The sequence below is a fragment of the Strongylocentrotus purpuratus genome, unplaced genomic scaffold, assembly GCF_000002235.5.
Source record: "Strongylocentrotus purpuratus isolate Spur 01 unplaced genomic scaffold, Spur_5.0 spur5_scaffold_15, whole genome shotgun sequence".
Classification (NCBI taxonomy): Eukaryota; Metazoa; Echinodermata; class Echinoidea; order Camarodonta; family Strongylocentrotidae; genus Strongylocentrotus; species Strongylocentrotus purpuratus.
In genome coordinates this window covers 14,050,178-14,073,843 of record NW_022145600.1, presented here as the reverse complement: position 1 = coordinate 14,073,843, position 23,666 = coordinate 14,050,178, and the positions used below count along the sequence as shown (strand labels likewise).

The window sequence follows — 23,666 nt, the reverse complement described above, 5'->3', positions numbered from 1 at the left end:
AATAGATGAGAAAGCCAAAGGGTCCCTCGTGTAAAAGGCTATGTAATCTCAGTTGAATGGAACACTGCACAAAGGATAATGCTTCCTCAAAATCGAGAGTCTGCGATGCAGATGCGTTTTCTAAGCAATATGAAATCCTTTTAGTGCATATATACGACCCGGTGAACTTCAGCTACCCTTTAAAGGTGGGTGCGTGATGTTGAAGTATTCCATTTTGTAAGGTTTTTTAGTGTGAAAGATTATGTCTTTGTAATGAAGATTAATATATCTTGATACAGCAGAGGTTAAGAGGTGCGCGGCATTATTGTCCTATGGCTATGGCGAGACATTACTCTAAATTTGCCATTCTCCACCCAAGTGGAGAAGGAAGGAATTCCTTGAATGTTGTGAGCATCGAAAACGGTATAGCTCACTCGCTTACACACACATACACGCACAAACACACGCACTCTATTCTCTCTCTCTCTCTCTCTCTCTGTCTCTCTCTCTGTATCTGTCTCTGTCTCTGTACTTTGCCCTCGCTTTCTATTTCTGGCTCCACTAATGTAACAGTTGTCTGTGTCAAGTGCAAGTGACGTAAAATGGATACCTGGTAGGCTGGAATCTCCTGCATACATCCCATCCCATCGCCGCACTGTGATGGAGCCATGCTAAATCAATTATAGAAATATTTCCCAGCGCATGGCTGGAATCAGTGATGTGTTCTGCACCATACGAATCAATGTAAGAAAGGTCTTCTAATGATAATTTTAGCCTTATCTATTTTATAAAATCCACTTTCATTCAATATTAAACCAGTCCGACATGCTTCATAAAATGATCCTCTTATTGTTTCGCAAAGCCGAATATTCCCTATTGTTTTACAATTATTTACGTAAAGATGAACCAATTAAAAAAACTTACAAGATTCTCGGAAACTTGAGTTTGATTGACATTATCTCTCTGATTACCGGATAAATTATACCTTAGTTGCGATCATTAGAAAGAAATTTTGCATTGATTCCGCCTTTGTAATGATAAGGATGAATATGATAATCTATAATTTCTTAGCTACAGATTTGTTTTATTTATTGATTTTCTAAGCATACTTTGTTCGTGTTATATTGTAAAACAGCATCTGAGGAACTAACAGTTCAACAAGCTCTGCTTCTAGCCAGTTCCTCTTTTCTCGCGCTTTTTCTATTATTATATCTGTCGGTTCAGTACATATTTTTGTAATATAATTATTCATTGTATTATGTTTTGCATGAGAAATAAAATAATTTGAATTTGAATTTGATAATAAATAGGACCAAAAAATCTAATATTATCGGAACAAGAGTGGAGAGATAATACTTTCGATCTGACTCGACTTTTCGAACATTTTTCGAAAAGATACCATTTTGACACGATTTAGCATCTTAGGCAATCAAACATACCACACGATAACTATCTTTAGTAGATGTGGAAGCACACGATGGTTTCTACACTATTATGTTCTTATCATGACTTTACAGATAGGCTTCTTGTATCTCAGGTATGCTATACATGGATTGACAGCAATGTATAATAAGAACTGAATTTGCTCCCTTTCACCATCGAAGATTGAAAGAAGTATATCCCCATACGATATAGGCCTATATGTATGTTTGTATGTGTGTGCGTGTGGGTGTGTGGATGTGGGTGAGTGCTTATGTGTATGTCTATGTGAGAGAGAGAGAGAGAGAGAGAGAGAGACCAATTCAATTCTTTTCCCCTATTTTAACAATAGAAATAATGTACTTCAAAATGCCTTTACTCCAGACCGCTTTTTTTTTGCTCCTCATTATTTTATTAGACATTATGACTGATTCCGCTGACACACGTCATGAAAGTACTCATGCGTCTCTGTCAAGCCGGCTAAAGTAGACGGTTAATCAGCGAAATTGAAGTGCTAATAAAAAAAATGCTTTCCCCAGTTCATTGCATATTGCACACACTGTTAATTATTTTTCGGTGAGGACACTGTTCGTTCTGTTCATGGTCAACTAATAACGTAGCGTGACGGACATACTTACGCAGCGGGTATTCGTTTGCTTTCAGCAGGGGCGGTTTCAGAGGGGGGGGGGGGGGGGGGGGGGGGGCGAGGTGCGGGCACCCTCTCTTTTTTCAACAATTTAGCATGTACTTATAAGCTTTTACGCACAGAAGAAAAGACAATTTTATTCTTTGTACAATTCCTACGAGCCTGAACGCATGGAATTTGGGCACCTCCCTTTTCACAAAGTCCGATAACCCTCGCCATTTATGTTAGTAATTATATGGTTAATGGTATCCAAACTAATACAGTAATCTAATATAATGTGAATGTAAACAATTCACCTGTCTTTTCGGGGATGCAAGTTACATTAATGATGCCAATAAAAGAGTATTTAAGAAAATTATTTGCTATATAGGTCAGCATAATTCTATACTCCCGTTTCTCACATCTATTCATCTGTCTGTCTTGTTTAGTTTTTGTCTGTGTTTCAGTCATGTTGCTCGTAGTATATTCCTGTTCCTGTTGTTTATAGCCAATATTTAGTAGTCAGTATATTTTATTGTACTTATTTATGTTTAATATTTTCTCAGTTGTTTAGTTAGTTTAGTTTTGTAAGCATTTAAATGTACGTATTATTTTTATTTGACGAGTTTGTTCTTTTAGGACATACTCATAAACTACTCATGAGGGACCTTAAATCCACAAGGCTTGCTTTCAACCAAGGTCACCTCATCTTTCTATTGTAACGCCATATTCTGTTCACTCCTTTATATTCATGTCATATTTGTAATGTGTGTTATGAAAGAAAGATAAATAAACTTGAAACTTGAAACTTGAAACTTGTATTACCATGAGGGACAAACAAAACAGAATCGCCTCAAGAAATAAAGTTGATATTTAATGTCTGGGGTAACAAATTTTGATCTGATGCAATATACAGGCAACTATGACGCTAAAATTATAGCGAGATGAAATTACAGTCACTATAAGTTACAGGAACTGAAAATATAACAAAAACATATACGGAAGTCGATACAAAAACTCTGACTCTTTAAGTAGTCTCTGGCATAACTGGTCATATCACTTCTGGAAGACTATAACAATGGAAGTATCAACATTCTTTGAAGTACGTATGCTTTATTATTCCACTCGTTCTCGCTCTTTTGAATTCCTGTTATGGAGGAATCGTTATCATGGTTATATACTCATGTTTTAATGTTCAAAGCGTTCCAACTTAATAAAGGATCGGTCGATACCAGACTACAGATGTTTATTTAGCTACAGGTTAACATTATCATATTTTGTCTCGGCAATGCTACATCATTATGCTCAATGGAAAACCCCATGCCCTTGTGAATCTTAATACATCATACACCACCCACCCGCTGATGGGGTTACATATGAAACTCTATACAAAGATGTTAGGGCATGTATGCTGTTACCATTATGAGAGCATACACAGAAGATGTAGGGGAGAAAGCGTTACAATCTGGAGTCGAGTTTCATGTTATTGGGTCGTGTTTTTACTTGAGAATGTGATTCCAGGGTAGGCCTAATTTAAAATTTAAATCAAAACGTTCAGTTTGGATTTGTGAAGATTTTTGAAGAGAAAGATTTCAAAATTCCTTTTAGCTACGTCACTGTTCGGAAGTTTTGTGAAATATTGTTTCTATATTGTCCCAATAACGCTTACTAAAGCGTGAACAAGCCGCTTTTGAACAGCGTATCGTTTTCCTCTGTACGTGTATAATTACATCTCCTTCAAATCCTTTGTTACAGTTTACTCATTAGATATCAAATAAGACTTTTTAGAAACATTGATTATTCTTCTATAGTATGAACAAGATCGCAGTATAAATTACCTAGTTATGGTGTTACTTGTCATTACTACACATCTAGGTATTTGAAATGTTTATGAGTATTCCTGCTACCTAAACATTCTCATAATGTTGAAATCTTCCATATTACGGGAATATCAACTCTTACTTCTTCAGAAAGTAAAGTATATCACTTTAAAAATGTTTCATTATGCCCATAAAATCAAGTAAAAAAACTTTTATATGCGGCTGAAAAGCCATTTCTATTTATCGGGTCTTTTTTTGTCAGAGACATTTTTGCAGAATTGCCCCCCCCCCCCGCCCGCCCAACCTTTTGCGGAAGATTTTTCCGCCCCTGTTGTTGCAGTAGAGGTAAATGATATCTGATGGAGATATCTGAATTTTACAAAGAGCTTGATTCCATATGAGATCGGACTCACTGAACGTATAAATACGATGCTTATACAAGACAAAGTAAAGAGGAGGGGTGTGGGGTCGTGACACCCTCACAAATTTCTTTCAAGTGTGTTGTTATCTTTGTAAAGATTTGTTGTAATAATGTAAGATCTGAGAGACTTGTTCTCTTTGTACACTCAAAATGTTTCACTCCACCATGCCCTTCTAGGTATTTCCCTAATAGAACACCATTACCTTATTTCTCTCCTTGTTAACGGGTGACAACAACTACTCTAAGCGAATTTTACTTTGAACAAAGAAAAGAAAAAGTACAAAAAGGCCTACTCGCTGCCCAGAGATGTAGAAGGAACGGTTTCCAGAGTATTGATAGTGACTACAAATGGCTGCAACCCCACCCCCTCCTACCGATTCGAATGACTGTGCCTGTAAGACTAGAAAGCTGTTTCTCTGTTGATGCTTAATTATTAATACAGGCTTTTGTGTTTGTTTTGATTTTACACTTGATATATGTTAGATAATACCCATGGGCGCACATGAGAGAATGTGATATCAAACAAGTTAGTAGGTCAAAGATATTGATGCTCATATCGAGTGGTGGTACACAATAATACGTGCAAAGGCGTTGACTGGGAAAATGGCGTGTGTGTGTGTGTATTGGGTTTTTACAGACGTGTATCAATCAGATATGATTATTTACGTCTGGGACCGACCTTTAAACGTCACCATCCGAAAGACGTGACTCAGTTTCGAACCTGTGTCCTCGGCTGAATCAGTTTGTAACTTCCACTTTTTAGCTGGATTACAGGCGCACGCCACAACGCCTAGGAAAATGGCGTTCACGTCGGGGCTTTAAAAAGTTTTCACTTTCTTTTATTCTTATGCGAATGTCTTAACAATGAAAGAGCGCCACATCAAAAATGTTATTGAAAATCATTGAAAATATTTTAGGCAGAGCCCCACGTACCCATATTTGCGTACAGTGCTTTTGATTTATTGTAATTTTCAGAACAGATTAAGTCGTTGATCTAACTAGGAAGGCTCCTAAACCTACTGGTATACATAATCGATCTTATTCACTCAATAATCAACGACTTGACCGGTACCTTTAATTGACATCGGTGTCTAAGTTGTTATTCGTCAATTAAAAAGTCAAATCACTCTGACTGATTATTGTATTAAAGGGCCTTTCCAACAAGGCATGTGCTTTAATTTCAAGAATGATACTCCGAAATCCAAGAGACGTGAATATGTCACGTAGCCATCGATAATTAAATGTCATCTGTTACCCGACCGCTCCCCCTTTTCTTACTCATTCACCCCCTTCCCGCGGAGAAGATTTAAAGGAGGCTATAGCCCTACAGTACGGATATCCCCCCTCTATAAACAAGTACTCCGTCTTGCTCATCCCGCTTTTCTCTTCGAGCAAGCACACTTGATAATAGTATGGCTCCAACCACAGATTCGTTCAGATAATATTTATGTCGAGATAAACCTCCGCAAAAGAAGAAGAAGAAAAAAACGCCGCAGTTTTAATGCATGTATATTGAATGGCAACTGCGCGTAATAAATTTCAAAAACCGTATTCCCAACGGTTTTTTTTATAACACTAGTCTATTGGGGAAAATGAGTATGGTAAAACCGGTCACTCACAGATTTTTACCTTTTTAAAGCACTTCATGATCATTTTGAACCGCATTTTTTTGTTTGTTATGGCTTCAATATTACATTATATCACAGACACCGATAACACATTTCAGCTGTGTAAAACTGGAAATATTGTTAAACAATGCCTTTAAAATAAACTTTAAGAAAATGAGGTTGATTAAAAGAATATTGATAGAATCTGAACATAATGAATCGTAAATCTGAGATCTGGTAATGCCGAAATATGAAATAACCATTGAATTCAACAAAATTAACATAACACGTTCGAGGTCACAATATTTGTTGAAAATGTCTAGAATAATTGAACGAAGAGAGATAACGAATTCATGCTGGTATGACTAAATGAACGTCTTATACAGTTGCTCTTACATGTATATGATTCCCCCTTTTTTAGCTTTTAAAAATATGTTTTCAACAAGTTTTGAAGGGCGTTTAGGGAGAACAATCATTGCAAACATAAAAAGTCACACACTATTTATACTTCTACCTCTCGAAATGATGGTCCGTAATACAAAACAAATACGGCTACCTTTAAACCGAACCGCATAAACCGAGTAAACAATGAGAGTCGTAGCTTACTGCTGTGAGTGAGTCTGCCATCAGATACATCACATATAATTATCTCTTCTCTCTGCCAATTCATTAGGCATGCTTTAAATGGCTCACTTGATTACTTCGCATGGTGTAATCGACATTTCTCAAGTTGTTAGTTGATTAGAAAGCGTCTCAATAAAGACAATTGTCTGCAATGTATCACAACGTTCATGGTATAGTCGATGAAATGTATTATCATACATACCGTATTATTTATTTGTTAGATTCTTTCTTCGGTTTATATTTTTGTTATATGTTAGCAGTTCAGTCAATGGATGGTAAATACGAAACACATGTGTAGTATTCATACCAGAATGAATCAAGGCTGCAAAAATGAAATGGTTATAATATCATCATGATGGGAGAGGGAGATGGAAGAGATGGGAGAGAGAGATGGAAGAGATGGGAGAGAGAGATAACAGAAGAGTGGGATGGTGAAGGGGAGAGAGAAAAGGGAGGGAAGACAGGGGAAGTGCGCGGGAGAGAGAGAGAGAGAGAGAGAGAGAGATGGAGGGGGAGGGGGGGGGGATGGAAGATTCAGAGGCAAACAAACTAAAACTGGCGTGTGGATTATGCAGATATATTATGAAGATATTGATTACAGAAGTGACTGTTCTTTGAGGTGATAGAGCTACTATGTACATAGGTGATAAGAATGGTGAACAAAATAATGGCTATGATTATGTGTAGCACATACACCCACGCTCACAACTTCACGCACACCCATACCCAAACACGTACACACACGCACACAAATATATATTTAATAAATATATATAAATATATACATATATATACATATATATATATATATATATATATATATATATATTCATATGACACTCTTATATTCTATTCAAAATTATTTGTCATTTTAAAAGAACTTATTTAGACACGCAAATATACATTACAATCTGGACACCCCCCCCCCTCCATCTCTCTCTCTCTCTCTCACGTGCACTTCCCCCGTCTTCCCTCCCTTTTCTCTCTCCCCTCCGCCATTCCACTCTTCTCTTATCTGAGATGATACCGGTTAGTGTAACGATGAATATGAGATGATGTTGTTAATGTTTGCATACACTAAAATACCTCTTTTGTGAGTCGTAGCCCCCGCAGATCGAATTCCCGCAGCCGCCATTTTGTGCAAATTCCGATGATCAGCAGCAAATATTCTGATAGTCCAATTTAAAAGTCCTTTAACTCCGCAAGGGTCACCAGTGTGTGCCAGGGTGCAGCGAAAAGTCATGAACCTGTTCCTACTGCTACCAGAAAGAGTAAATGACTAGATGCTGGAGATCCTATAGAACACCATCAAACCTGGCTTGAGCGGCGTTTTAAGGCGATGACATCTGCAGTACGATGTTCAAATTGATCAAATTGGCGGGAGTTGCTATAGAAACAACGAGATGACATCAAGCGAACGAAACACCCCGACCAAAAAAAAAATGAGAAATAACTCCACGCAGTTCCGCAAAAGTGCCAATGTATGCAACCCTTCGTTTGTAAGTGTACTCCGCCGTTTGGATTGGCGTGAGGCTGAGAGATATATTTGGAAAGGAAGTAGGTGGCGGGTGTTGTGACTGCAAATAGTGCGCCAAATTGAAATGGTATGCCAGTCAGTGGTATGAGGCGAAGAGTGAATAGCTTTTCCAAAAATGAGTGGTCGAAGAGAAGTCAAATCGCCACATGCCGAGATTTCAACTCTTACCTGAAGCCTCAATTGAAGTGCGCGGGAACGAAAGCTATATTATCTAGGCCTGCTGGATGGGAAGATCGCATGCGATGTATATGCAGCGGCATGGAATGGGTAAAAAAAAACATGAACAGACGACCGATTCGTGCATTCTCCGCGGCTGAAAGCAGAAATAAAGCAACGGCTAATACTCACTCCTCCATTACGGTTAGCAAACATTGACGAGTGACCTCATTCTTCACTAGATCTCCTGAATCGTTTTAAAGGTCGAGCCAAACTAAATATGTTAACACATTTTTTGTATGCTTTAAATCTCCTTACCAATTCCGAAATAGATGGATGCCAGATACCAGAGACTTTATGAAATATAATTCTTTCCACAAAATGGCAAATAGCAATGTTATAAATCAGTCTATGAAGGTGGTTACATGCACTAAATTGATTTATAGCATCGCCAATAGTCAACGTTTACTGGATAAATTATAATCATCGTGAAACTATTTATTAAAAAATATTACTCTTTGAAATTATTTTACGCAGGCCAATACATGATAGTGTAGGTTATTGCTTGAGTACTGGGCAAGGGCGATGCTAGAAGGAGGGGCGTGCTAGGGTGAACTTTTTCTGTACCTGAATTTGGGATATCTGACGGATAATTTGAAAGTCTGAGTGTTTTCTTTCTTCTTCGTCGTCATCGTAGTTTTTTGATTTTTTTTGTCTTCTATTTATTGCTATAAATTTTGTTCCTTCTTCTTCTTCTTCTTCAAAGGCCTTTGCTGAGGCAGCAGACCGATCAACTACTGTCTCGAGTTCTGATTCACAGTGGGCCAGAAGGGAGCGATCATCTGCAAAGAGCAATTTTATTCTAGTATTAGCCCTTCCCCTGTCTTGGTGTGTGCAAACAGTCTTCGGAGGATGAAAACACTTCCTTCAGGGCCCTCAGTCCGGAAACTTTAGAAAGGCCTTCTCCTTGGCGTCCCTGTGCATCATCCAGGGCCCCGTTTCACAAAACTTGTCATCAGTGACAAACGACAGTTTTTGATATAAGCTACTGAAATCCTTGCTTCTCATTGGTTATCAGCAGATTTGTCACTGATATTTGTCATTTGTCATCGAAAAAAGTCTTTGTGAAACGGGTCCCTGTAGCAGATGGCAAAGAGAGCCCGGGCAAGGACGCATCTCTTTTTCACTCCGTTCTTGATGGGAAATTGTTCTGACCCGTTTGCGTGGTTTTTCACCTGTCCTGTGTGTTCTCCGTATAGCTGTTTCACGACAGTAAGGAGTAAAGACCAAGGAGCTTAGACCAAGGAACATCCAAGCCAAGTTGAGAGGATTTCCCAGAGGCCTTCCCTGCTGGAAAGAACACACTCATTCACACTCATTCACAGTGTGCTCCACAATTTTAAATTGGGGCGTTTTCACATTGTGGTCGATTCGTTTCACACTGTGGTTCACACTGTGAATAACCGGAAAAGGAAAGAACACACTCATTCACACTCATTCACAGTGTGCTCCACAATGTTAAATTGGGGCGTTTTCACACTGTGCTCTATTCGTTTCACACTGTGGTTCATAGTGTGGATAACCGGAAAAGGAAAGAACACACTCATTCACACTCATTCACAGTGTGCTCCACAATGTTAAATTGGGGCGTTTTCACATTGTGCTCGATTCGTTTCATACTGTGGTTCACAGTGTGGATAACCGGAAAAGGAAAGAACACACTCATTCACACTCATTCACAGTGTGAATCACACTGTGAATCACAGTGTGCTCCACAATGTTAACTTGGGGCGTTTTCACATTGTGCTCGATTCGTTTCACACTGTGGTTCACAGTGTGGATAACCGGAAAAGGAAAGAACACACTCATTCATACTCATTCATAGTGTGAATCACACTGAGTTTCACACTGTGTTCACAGTGTGAATGAGTGTGAATGAGTGTGTTCTTTCCAGCAGGGTTCTCTGCTGACAGTTCAAAGGCATTCGTCAGATCTATGAAAGCTGCATACAATCCTATATTGTGTTTCCTGCATTTTCATGAATCTGCTGGAATACAAAGATCATGTCTGCTGTTTGTAATTATTCTAGTTATTCTGTCCAGAATGACTCTGGCAAGACTTCGTCCTGAAGTGGAAAGCAATGTAGTGCATTGTGAAATTGCATTAGGCTTACAGTATCCTTCATGTACAGGCCAAATAAATTGACTTTGCTCACCCTAGCCCTTTTTGATATTATATCTCTCTCTCTTTCTCTCTCTTTCTCTCTACGTTTCTGTCTTTTAAATAATACTTTTCATCTTCTTGCTCTGGATCTCTGTCTGCCTGCCAGCGTTTCCTTTATTGTAAATCTTGCTATAGAAATGCTTGGGATATTATTATTGTTTACTGATAATGTTATTTTTAAAACGTCGAATGACCACAGAACCCTTTAAACATCTGTGTATTTATTCCGATGGATTCCGGTGGATATCTCATAATAATTATCTCCGATATTATCATCGTCAAGTTTCTGTTAATTGCTCAAAATCTAAATGTTACTAGAAAAGGCAATGAAATGCTTTGTCCATTCTCTCTTTTTTGTCTTCTGTTTTTCCCCACTCATCCATTTAGGCCTATCTTTAAATTCGATTTATTTTATGTGAGATGTGCAATATATTGAAGTTTCCATTATTATTATTGTTAAGTTGTTCCTTGAACTAATTTTTGATTGTTTTCCATACTGATGTATTTGTAATTTTTCTTTATATCCTTGAACTTTGTAATCTTTGTTTGTATCAGTTTCCCGACTGTTTCAACATGGAATTTTGACTCAATAAACCGAAATGAAATGAAATGAAATGAAAATAGGCATCGTGCACATTCTCGAAAAACGGTGGAGCTTTCATATTTCAAAACAAATTAAATCAAGATTATGATTAACATGGGAGATGCAAAATTTGCTCAGTGGTAGATTCGTGATTACGTACCCGGGAGGTCCTTGGGTGGTCACATTGGCTTTTTTCAATTACTATTTTAGTGACTGAATTAAATATATACTGGCGTAGCTACGTGGGAATCACATGGGGTACGTGCCCCTTGAGTGGTGAAAAGGGGAAGGAGGGGGTAGAAAAGGAGAAATATAAATAAACAGAAAAAAAATATAAAAGAGAAAAATACAGGGAGAGCGGAAGTGCAACGTAAAAAGAAGATGAAACGTCACCGTCCCCGCACTCTGTGATTTTATCTTCTCGCATTTCATTCGTTTGATATTTTAGGTGCCCCATTATCCCCTCAAGAGCTGAATTCACGCTACGTTACTGTAAGTAACTAGAGGATTAAATCTTAGGAATATCACCCCATTGTCCCCACATAACCTTACTTTTCATCGTAATTTTTACACTGATTTTTTTTTTCAACATTAATTCAAGGTACTTTCAGTAGTACATAATTATACAATGTACAATGAAAACATCAAGCCTGCATCTAAGTTTCGATATGCACAGCACATGAGACTCTAATTGCAAATCGATTTTCTGCTGACACAATAGTGAAATGAGGCTTGAAATTACGTTTTGACTTGCAAAAAATATTGCTGCAATTTCATAATTTCTTTACCTATCTAATAAAAACCTGGTGTAAAATTAGTGACCTATATCATGATGCACGCTCGCATGATAAAATCCACATTTGAAATTAAACTATAGAGGACAGACAGGCGATCGTTAGTGTGTGAATATAGTAGTAATATTTTCGTGCAAAGAATTTTTTAGATAAATGACATGTTTCATTTTGACTGCACATAATGAACTGATAAACCAGGGAACTTACCAAGTCCCTGGATAAACATACACAATTCCCAAAGAGCCGTAAAGACCCACAAGTCACCCACTTTATAGCAACTTTCAGCTTACAGTACTTTGTCAAATTTTGATTAAAAACCGTAAAAACGAACTACACTCACAAACAAACTAGAAAGAAGTAATTACACGGTTTAGTGAAGTGTTTTCTGTTTGTTTATCTATTAGTTCCAATCAAATGCAACATTTTTTGGTTAATTTACTTGATTACCTACTACATGATGCAACTGGCATTGAAGTTAACAAGTTTCACAAAATATGTAACACTTAATACAGAACGAAAATCATAATCTTTTCTTTGGGTATCTTTTTACATTTCCATGTCTTTTACTTATCCTGACTTTCTGAATTAAATTCGTATATGGTAAGAAATTTTATTCTTTTGAATTCAAATCATTCCAAGGCTCTCGAAAGAGAAGAAAAGAAAAGTACCCTGAAAGGTATAAAAAAAAATATATCAGCGATGATGCCATATTGGATGGCAACAATCGGGGATGCGCTGAGAGACATTATGAGTGTGTGTGTGTGTGGAGGGGGGGGGGGAGGGGGAAGGGGGATATAACCCGCTCCACCCACCTCTGATGACACCCAAGACACATGGGATAGTATTATACGACGGGATTATGATGTCAAAATCAGCGATGTGCGATGGGGTTATGATATAATGCTCACTCTTAATGCAATTACACGCAATGCAATGACGTCATAATCATGCTTCAGGAGCCTGGTCGTTTTGAGCAGGAAATCGTCAAGTAGAACACGACCTTCTTTCTTTCCTTTTCTAAAACGCAACGCACGCTTTTAAGATAGCTTTAGCAGACCAGCAGCAGCGTATGTGGCTAAACTTGACATAATCCCCGCTATACCCCAACCCCCCCCCCCCCCGCTAGCAGCTCAAAAAATAAGATCAATGATGTCCCTTATAACATTATTATCTTTAAGCGGGACTGCACTATACTTGTAGCTACGTGCGCCCTCTACATAGCAAACAATGCCTTAAGCGGTACCCTTTTGTCCCCATGATTCCCATTATTCTCATGTTAATTGAGAGCTGATTTGATGAGATAACCACCTCTCAGTGACCACGCAGGGAGGTCTAATCCCTCCAGGTCAAACTAGTGCAGCTAGGCCTATTATCCTCATTTCCGTCTTCATGAATTCGGTTATAAAATGCGTTAAAAAAAATAAAAAAAATAAAAATATGTTCCAAAACTATATTCTCATGACATCTGCATGATTCTTTCGTATTTAATTAAGGGTTAGGGTGTTTTCAATCGGATGGCACTCGAAATATTGATGATATTTATGCCTAAGAGGGCACTGGCTAGTTTCGAAAAACTTGCGAAAATTTGTTTGCGCAAAAACGTCTTGAATTGGAGCAGAGAGCATAATTATCAGGCATCCATTGCAGTTGCTGTGTTTACTGTCAATAATTGATTTAATGATAATTTTCAACAAAGGGGGAATTAGGGTACCCCCCGGGATATGTTTAAAATCCCTGCATTTCGGCAATCGTCTCTTCGTAACCCTCACCTCACAATCGGACAGGCAGGAGGAGGTCCAACTGTAATATTTGTTGTTGTTTCAGTATTTAATAATAATAATAATAATCGTTCGTCCTTATATTATAGCGCATTTCAGGACCGCAGGCCCTCTCAATGCGCTTTACATATATATATATTAGGCCTAAAATAAAAACTTGTTGCGTTGCCCTGGCCCCTTTGGGTGCCAAAACATGGGTCGGTCGGTCGGAAAAGATTTTTTTTTTTTAAACTTTTTATTTGTCGCCCTCTTTGGGCCGATATTTTTCAGATTTGAATGTTTTTTTGTAATTTGTACTGCCCTCTTTTGGCTGATATTTCTCAGTTGTTAATGCTTTAATACATGTGTTTCAACGTCATCATTCCATAGATATCTTTTTCACCTCATAATCATCCATAGTTAATCTAAAAAACGGTTAAAAAAAAAACTTTTTTATAATGCCGACCGTAGATTTTAAGATTTGTGGGTCGGTCGCAAAGGGCAATGCAACAAGTTTTTATTTTAGGCCTTATTACCCCGGTCATCGGATTCATGCTTACCAGCACACAAGGTATGCACATTCTCTACTCCCTGGGGAGCATTCCAGCCAATCGCATTTTAAAAGCGCCATTGCTAATCAAACCACATTAGCTTTCGCATCCTACCGGGTACCCATTTACATATCTTGTTATAAAATTCATTTTCCATGAAGAAAAATAAAGTGTAAAAATATTGTGCGCCCACACGATTTGAAGCCTAATACTTCAATATTTGGATGTTTCTTTCCAAATTCCATTCACAAATGACAGGTTGTGATTTTTGTCATGGTATACAAATCCAGCTTTGGCACAGAAAGCAAGCAAGCAAGCAAAGCAAAGCAAAGCAAACAAAACAAAAATCCCCAATTCTAAAACCTACCCAGAGAATTTTGAAAATGAGTTGACGAGGGTGGGAAATAGTTTTGAATGAGGAGGGGGAGGGGGCAAATGTCACATTGCTATCAAGTGTAGTGGAACCGTGTTATTCCAACTTCATGCTATCATGACTACAGCCAAGGGAGAGAAGCCAATTAACACAACAGCACTAATTACTTAAGTATTGACTATATAATGAGAAATACGAGCAATATTAATTAAGTGATGACTTAGCAGTCACTGAAGGGATAAAGTAGGAAATCAAAATATGTATAAATGTGTGCAAACTCTCTTTCTCCCCCTCTCTCTCTCTCTCTCTCTCTCTTCGTGTCGTTTTTTTTCCTTTCTCTACTCTCTCTTTCTCTCTCTCTCACTCGCTCTCTCTCTCTCTCTCATTTAATTTACTGTATTTCCCTCTCTTGGTCGATCTTTCTTTCTCCTTCGTCTCTATTCCTGTCTCGATCCTTAGGGCCTGATACAGACACACACGCACACGCACGCACGCACACACACACACACACACACGCACGCACGCACACACACGCACACACACACAGACACGCACGCACACACACGCACCCACACACACGCACACACACACACACACACACCCTCCTCTCTTTGCCATTATTCGCTGTCTTTCCTAATTTCCATCCATTATTAAGATTCTATTTCAAATTGAAATAATGGTTGTTTCCATAATAGACTACCCTTTTATTGCATCTTACTGAAACGTCTCTCTCATCACATGGTCCATGCTCTCATACAGTCTTAAAGATCCTTTTTTTTCTCTCTATCTCTCTCCCTCTCTCTGTGTCTCTCCCTCCCCTTCTCTCTCTCTCTTTCTCTCTCTCCCCCCCCCTCTCTCTCTCTTTCTCTCTCTCTCCCACTCTTCATCTCTCAGTCGAAGAACACAGGCCAGCTAGTCAAGTTGTAATGCTTTTGATCGAAATTTATTGAAACATTAAAAGATCTCGTGTCTTATAAGAATACAACACTACCAGTTAGGATTATGTCCCATTAAATGAAATACATTGAAATTATATAAATGTTTATTGTGAGTCATTGTTCTGAAATTCATTTCCAAGTGTGTGATGTTGAAGCGACTGGTCAAAAACTGCCTTAGACACTTAAAAACTAACCTAATTAATTAATATTGTCACGATTTTTTTTTTCGTTCTACGGTTCACGTTTTCTGTTAGATCCTCGTTGTGTAGGTTTCAGGATCGGTCGGTTTCATCACCTGCAATTCGAACGAAACAGAAATAAATCATCATCAAAAGTCATAATAAACAGACTTTTTATAGCTTGGTGTGTCAGGATGTTTTATTTCCTCTAATTATCGCACTGTGGGAAAGCATAATATGAACAAGAACAAAATACTTCCCAATGTGCGAGGGAGTATTTCAAAGTGCAAGAGGGTATGGCATGCTTTTTAAGTTTGTAAAATAAGTGTTGTAAAGGAGAAATAAAATATTACACTGATTGAGCGAGCCAAGTATTAGTCTCCCATGCTTTATAAGATAATAGTTATGATAAGATTTAATATCCATTTCACTGAAATCTATGTGACTAATATTTGGGTAGTCAGATACATAATTCCATGTTACTTTATTTTTTGTCTTCATCGAAGTGTAATTCTTTACAGTCACACAAAATAACAACAACAAAAAACAAGCAGTTTGGGAGAAGATAATAAAAGTTAATAAATACATTTTATTTAAAGACATGAGGTAAGAGCAAAGAAGAAAGATACGAACCTATACGCGAAGGAGAATGTTTGGAGACCCAGTTCCGACGTCGCTGAGGGCGTTCTGTGTGCCAGCGGCAATCAAATCACCGTCAGTGCTTTTGCCGTAGAGGGCGAGGGCACCTATGAATCACGACAAAGAATAACAGTTACTAAAATCGCGATCAGTTGTGGGTAATTTTATTGTAAATAACAACAGGAAACAAGTTGTAGTTTTAACACTATGTGCACCAATCTCACCCCTCCCCCGCCACAAAATAAAATGGGGAAGAGAGAGAAGTAGAGGGAGAGAGAGAGAGAGAGCGGGGGGGGGGGACAGTAAGACAGGAGTAGCCTTGATTCTATCTGTTATATCAACTTCAAACGAGATAAAATAATAAAAGGAGCAAATAGAGAAACAAACTGTGGCAAGTCATTACATACAAAATAAGCCGTTTCCCCAATCTTAAAAGTAATGTAGAAGATATTTCCTGCAAGCGCCTTACCAGCGACGTGGGGGCAGGCCATGGAGGTCCCACTGATGGTGTTGGTAGCACTATCACTACCGATCCACGTGGAGGTAATGGATGTACCTGGGGCAAAGATGTCCACACAGGTTCCCCAGTTAGAGAAGGAGGAACGTGAGTCTAATCTGTTGGTTGATCCTACAGTGGTGGCCTGTAATGTAGTTAATTGATTTAAATGTTTCCATTTTATCATTTTATTGTTTAGCACAATAATAATACTAGTATAGGACATTGGAACATCATTATTGTACCTTAAATGATTACAGAAGGCGCCCTAGAAACAGACGAGACGCATTAAGTAGGAAATGTCGATGCTTTGAAAGGGGACAATGCTTGTGCTCGTCAAAGTGTGTATGCGCGCGCGCGTGTGTGTGTGTGTGTGAAGGGGGGGGGGCACCCAACGCTTCACTGCTTGACACAAGTGGTGGTACTAGGGAATCTGTTTTTCTTAAAAAATTATCGATTTCTTCAGAAATAATAATATTTTAGTTCGACAAATGGGCACATTACGTAAGTGAAAAGGGCATTTATTAAAGGGAGGGGAAAAGGGTCACTTATCAGAAGCGAATAAAAGGAAAAGGGACACTTACAAAAAGTCAGTAAGGGCAATTTTCGGAAACTCAAGAAAGTGGGGGACACTGTGTCCCCCCCCCCCCCATGCCGCCTCTGCGTTACCGCTGAAGGACCAATTTAGCAAGTTGAGAAAATTCCGTCAATTTAAAGTGGCATTCTCACTCCAACGAATTGACTAATGAATATTCACAGAATTCCCGACAAATTTCCGGGGAATGGACGAAACAAAACAATAACGATCTTTTTTTCCTAATCAGTTGTGCACGAAGCATTTCTTACGCTAATCAACCTATCAGGGCATTTTAATAGTAACTCCACGCAGTTTTGTACTATTTATTTTGCAATCTCTTTTTGTTGGTATAATATGATGGTACTTTCACAAGATGGTTTCTCAAAGACAGCTCCAATCGCTAACGCAGTCCTACGTCCCTAAAATGGCGTTTGGCGTGCAAGAGACTTGGCACTCATTCAATCTTTATGATTGAATTGGAGGATCTTCTATCATTTAAATAAAAGAACTCACATAAATAAGTTAAACTTACCAATTCAGCACGGGCTGGAGAAGCAAAGCAAGCATTGATATCGCTATTACCGGCAGCCACTGCGCAGGGAACTCCTGAGCTGACCAAGCTGTTGACAGCATCATCCAGAGAGCTTGATGGGCCTCCTCCAAGAGACATAGATGCCACAGAATTTCCAGGAGCGTTTGCCTGTACATATTCGACTCCTGTTTAGAGGAATGACAAAAGTTACCATCGTTATTAAACGGATCACGGAATGTACTGTGGCAGTTATACTGGTTACTCGTATAACCTTTCTTTTAGAAAGGAGGAAAATTATTACGATAATGGTTCCAACTTGTGCACATTAATACGGTGTTAATAATGACCCTGATGACACTGTGATGACAGTATTGGTACATCTGCATAATTATGAAAAAAAAAATACAAAAATAATATCATACCAATAAAAGGTTTTCACAAAGGTAAGACAAATCATGGTCTCAGCAAGGGTTTAAACATTAACTTAATTTATTTAATTCGAGAAAAAAAATGGCAACAACGCGAACAAATAATAAGACTGTGGTAGATTATTGAAAGCTCTTGACTCTCATACGAAAGGTCCTGGGTTCGATTTATCTTGATTCTTTGATTTACCTCCATATTTTCAAGTGTTTAATTATATATATGTATTTTTTCTTGTGTTTCATTCGTCACATTTTATGTAAATCAAATATATTATATACTATTATTGTTGTTTGAATATTATTGAATTTATTTTTCAATAAATGCACAAACTGCTTTAAAAAATGGTTATGCAAGGAAATCGAACCTCCGATGTGGGACATCCGAAACCTTTCGCTATGCCATTGCATCTTCCATCAACGGGTGATGTATGTGCTTAGAGATTGCGTCTGGACGTGTTCTGAGCATAAAATGTGCCTAAAAGTGTACGGATGGTTCAATGGAAATAACGCCTTGTGTACACGGGCATAATTTGAAACAATCTGTGCATTCACAGTACAATTGTGTACGATGTCACGCTTGCATTAGGGACTTTTATAGATCTGCACGACGGAGAACGTGGACTGCCCTTTTAAGGCAATGTGGCGTCACTGCCAGTGCCTTAAAAGGACGTCACATTGCCTCAAAAGGGCAGTCCACGTTCTCCGTTGTACAAATCTAAAAGTCCCTAATATTGCGTCATAGACCACGTCAGCCGACTGGCATATGACGCCAGATATGCAGCGGAAATAAGAAGACAGGGATGATGTGTTACCTGCAATGACTCCGGCGGTGGAGCCAGAACCTGCGCAGTTCAGAACCTTGACTCCATAGATATTGACTCCTGTGGCCACGCCATATGTTTGGGAGCCGACTGTCCCAGCACAATGGGTTCCGTGTCCGTTGCAGTCTTCCTGAAAGAAAAAAAATAGTGTGTAGTTCATTTCAATTCAATTGCTTCATTTCAAAACAAACGGAACGTCAATTTTATTTTCCAATATGCCATCAACAAGACATAAATGGGGAAAATTATTTTATTAGTCTAATTTGACGTGAGTAGTCCATGAATTAATGGTGGAAATTATATCTTGACAGGATAACAAATGGGACATTCTATTACTTGTATCGCAAAGCAAATACATAAAATATGAAATATAAAAGAAAAATGATCGATGGTTTCCCTCACTTTTTAAATAGAAGGATTGGGAAGAAGGTATCGGGCACAAATTGGAGTCAGTGAATTTCATAACGCCTATTTTTATTGTTTGTGTACAGATATTATTATCGTAGTCAATCACGGAGGTATTCCCTTCATACAAATCGAAAAAAAATGCTCTATTTTGTAATGAATCCTGATTCTGGATCTATACTTACGTCTTCACCGTCACCGGCATAGTTTACAAGTTGAGATGTACGCCTTGCGACAAAATCGTTGTGGGATGCCATTACACCAGTATCGATAACGTACACGCTCCATCCAGAACCTTAATGTAGAAGCAAACAAAAATCACTAACCACATTTTCTTCAAATTTTAATCAATCATGAAATTCACCTTTTGATAATATTATAGACCCAAAAAATAAAAGACAAAATGATAACTGCTATTATTTCTGTTACAAGCATTAAGAAATTTCGCAAGGATCAGTGTTATACCACAAAAATAACGCGTATACTCACCCTATATACAGTCATAGCCCGTAGAATATGTTTTTAATGAATGGAAAAGAACAAGAACAAGAACAAGAATAAGAGAAAAAGAGGGAGAGAGAGAGAGAGAGAGAAACAACACGTTGATGCTGATTACAGGCCGCTAAGTGGAACGCCCCAAAATTATTATATTAGTGCAGGGCTTCTCAAAGTCCGGACCGCGGAGCATGTCAATCCAGACTGCCCGGGAGTCTCTCCTTTTTTCTTTTTCTTTTTAACCCTAAGCGTACCGGGAACAGAATCCACTTGGTCCCTATCTTTCGATACCAACTGTAATTGGTATTGCATAGCGTCAAAAATCTCCGAAAATGAACATTTCCCTTATAAGGGTGTATTGTACACAACGCAGAATTGTCACTTCGCGGATTAGTGAATAGTTAATTAGTGTTTTTTTTTAAACATTTGAGACATAGATATGAAACTTTATTAATATTCATGAGATACTCTATCAATATGCCCTTTCACTTTATTGCCGGCTAAAAGAAATATTGTAAACGTAAAAAGTTCTATCCATTACCGGTCCCGGATGGGTTATATTGGTCATTGAGTGGCAGACTGGCTTGGTCGATACGGTCCAGGCCCCAGGATTCGACTGCTGTGGCACGGTATACACCTTCCTGTTCTACGTACTCTACAGCATCCAGAGTGCGGACCTATGTCATAGATACACAAAATACAAATAAAATGATAGTACCGGGAGCCGAGAATCGAGGATCCACCGTGATGTACTCCATTGATTCAATATAAATCTTAGTTTTCACTAAAAAATAATCATTTTCATCTGTGCAATATATATATATATATATGTTTGTGTGTGTGCCATTGAGTAGCATATAGTCTCTTATGCAGAGTACATCGACAACGACGACAATAACGACAACAACAACAACAACAATAATAATATTAATAACAATGATTAGAATAATGATGATTATAATATAATATTATTATTACATGTACTACTAGGCCTACTACTAGTACTACTACTACTACTACTACTACTACTACTACTAGTACTACTCCTATACTACTACTAGTACTACTACGACTTCAACTATACAACTATTATTATGAACTAAATAAACAAATAAATAAATAGATAATTGCAAAAAATGAATAAATTAATGAAAAGATGAATATTGATTTAAAAAACATAATAGATCGGTAACTAAATTCCATTATCCGAGAACTACCGCTCTCCCTCCCAAGATCCCAGCGCCCCATTGATGGCTGGACCCACGTTACTAACCGATTATTAATTACTTGATAAAATCCCAATAGTTTTCCTCTAATCATTATAGGACTGCATTAATTCAAGGACTCCAGTCTAAACCTGGGACCCGTTTCACAAAGCCTTCTTTCTATGACAAATGACAAATATCAGTGACAAATCTGCTGACAACCAATCAGAAGCAAGGATTTCAGTAGCTTATAACAAATATTGTCGTTTGTAACTGAAGACAAGTTTTGTGAAACGCCCCCCTGGAAGCTTGTGGATAGTCATTGCAAGCTGACTTACAGCATCGAGCACTCGGTCTGAGAGATCGGCGGCGAATCCGTTGAGAGCGTGTCTGTAGATGTTGCGGACACGGCCACCTGAGAGACGGACAGTAGCGGAAATCTCATCGACGTTGATTCCATCCTGTGGGAGGTGATTCCAGATGACATTTTGAATAATTTTGAAACAAGTAGCAAAAGAATCCTTAATGACGAATATATGCACAAAGAAGACGAAAGACAAGATGCATGGCTGATGGTCAACGAAACGGAGTTACGTCTTTTGTCAACTCTATTTGTTGCTACGCCAGGCAACCAGTGAAAACGAATTAGTTTAATCAAATTATGGAAATGCAAGCATTACTTTAAACAAATAGAACTTTGTTATTCCTGGCTCATTTTTCCTGCTTGAAGTGTCATATATAAAGGCAGAAAATGAACTTTCTAAAAGTGTGATTTTCTCTTTGAAATTCAGATACCGTCCGCCAAATGACTTGTTGGTACACACTCTTCAAATTGTTTTCAATCACCCATGCGTGAAATTTGCATCATTATGAGTTGCATCAAAATGAAAGAGGAGGATCTAAGCTTAACAAATATGTGTCTTAAATTATGATAAAACATCAATAATTCTCGGTTTTGTTTTTTCTGGGTCGCATTATATAGAACTCGAAAGTTTTCCTTAAGAAATAACTGACCTTCAATTTAATGATGTACTTTCCTGGGATAGGCTCGATGTGTGTCAAGAGCGGGGCCAAGTTGGCACTGGCCACAGCCACGAGAAGAAAGGCGATGAAAGCACGCATATTGACTGAAATGAAATAGGCCTACAGATTTTAGAAGCAATATAGTACTGATGGTATTAGAAGTGGAAAACGCTTTCATGAATGAAGAATTCGATTCTAAAGCAGGTTGTCTCCATTTTTCATAAACCTTTTGTTTTTCTTCTTTCACTACTTTACGATACCCATGCAGTATCCACATACACTAACACTCCTCAAAGTAATAGAACATTAATGGGAGAGTATAGCCAACCGTGTTTTTTTTTTTAAAGTGATTTGATCCAAAAAATACTTTATACATTTCACTTTGGTTCTAAAAAATGCTATTTTTGGTTCATTTGAAAAAGGCCTATGTCAGAAACTGAAACCATAGAAATATGCTGCAATTTACGAATGGTTGATTAAGATTTTATTTCCAAAAAATGTTAAATTCCATTATTCCACAGATCTTTTTGAAATATTCTTCAATTGGACAGTAACATGGATTTTAAAAGAGTTATTTTATTACCTCAATCATGTCAAAAAACAAGGCATGATTTATCCTTAAATGGCTCATTAATATTGCAAAATTACAGATTTTTTTTTCAGGACTTGATAGATGAATAATAATGGGATGTTTTGGATCCACAGTCTTAAAATAAAATACCCTTAGTGGAATCACAGTCCATAAGCACAACACATAAGCACAACAATTGTACATTCAATTTTGAAATATTCCTACAGCTAATGCTTATCCCACTATCAATATGTCATATAGAATTGCAGAGCCTATTATACACATCTACATATTTAGATGGATATGCTGAATTATCCTTAATCTTCAATGAAAGATAATTGGATTACCTTAGATCGGGAACTGACGGTAGAGAGCTTTAGTATATCTTCAGATTGATGATCTAGTTGAGAACTGGACAGATCTGGTGATGAGCTTGGCGAAACGAGCTCTACTTAAAGTGTTTTTGGAGGAACAGATGGAACTTTCCCTCGGCATTGCGTGCCAAACTCTGATGCTGAAGATTGGGCGAAGGTGGGAGAGAGCCACGCGAACGGAAGTGCAACAAACTTTATGTTGTTTCCATTGTTATCATTCTCTTACCTTCATGAGTCAAAATAAAAAGTTAGGTAAAGGGCGAAGGAAAGGCATGCATGGGGAAACAATAACCCCTTAGGGTTTGATAAGGAGTTGATGACATAATAATATTATTATGTCAATCCCCATTGGAGGGTATATATTATGTAAAACAAAACGCAGTTTCATATTCTATGTAATGTATTTGATATTTATACATTGACAAATATTTATTGAGGATAATAAATTATCAGCAAAGCTGTTAACGTAATGGTCTCTTATTATGACAAAAAACATTTAATGTAATTGTGAGAATAA

The 23,666-nt window shown here is 37.9% G+C and overlaps 1 protein-coding gene across 1 annotated transcript; it reads right to left on the bottom strand.

Annotated features, from left to right (window-relative positions):
* Positions 1 to 15,514: 15,514 nt before the first annotated feature.
* LOC574954 (aqualysin-1) lies at positions 15,515 to 23,224 on the bottom strand. Its single transcript, XM_011683552.2, has 10 exons — positions 23,123 to 23,224; positions 22,196 to 22,324; positions 21,520 to 21,642; positions 20,518 to 20,653; positions 19,667 to 19,776; positions 19,068 to 19,206; positions 17,831 to 18,015; positions 16,695 to 16,866; positions 16,220 to 16,332; positions 15,515 to 15,702 (listed from the first exon to the last, which is right to left on the bottom strand). The coding sequence occupies exons 2-9, from the start codon at positions 22,301 to 22,303 to the stop codon at positions 16,220 to 16,222; spliced, it is 1,086 nt and encodes a 361-aa protein (XP_011681854.2). The 5' UTR covers positions 22,304 to 22,324; positions 23,123 to 23,224; the 3' UTR covers positions 15,515 to 15,702.
* Between the last annotated feature and the right edge of the window lie 442 nt (positions 23,225 to 23,666).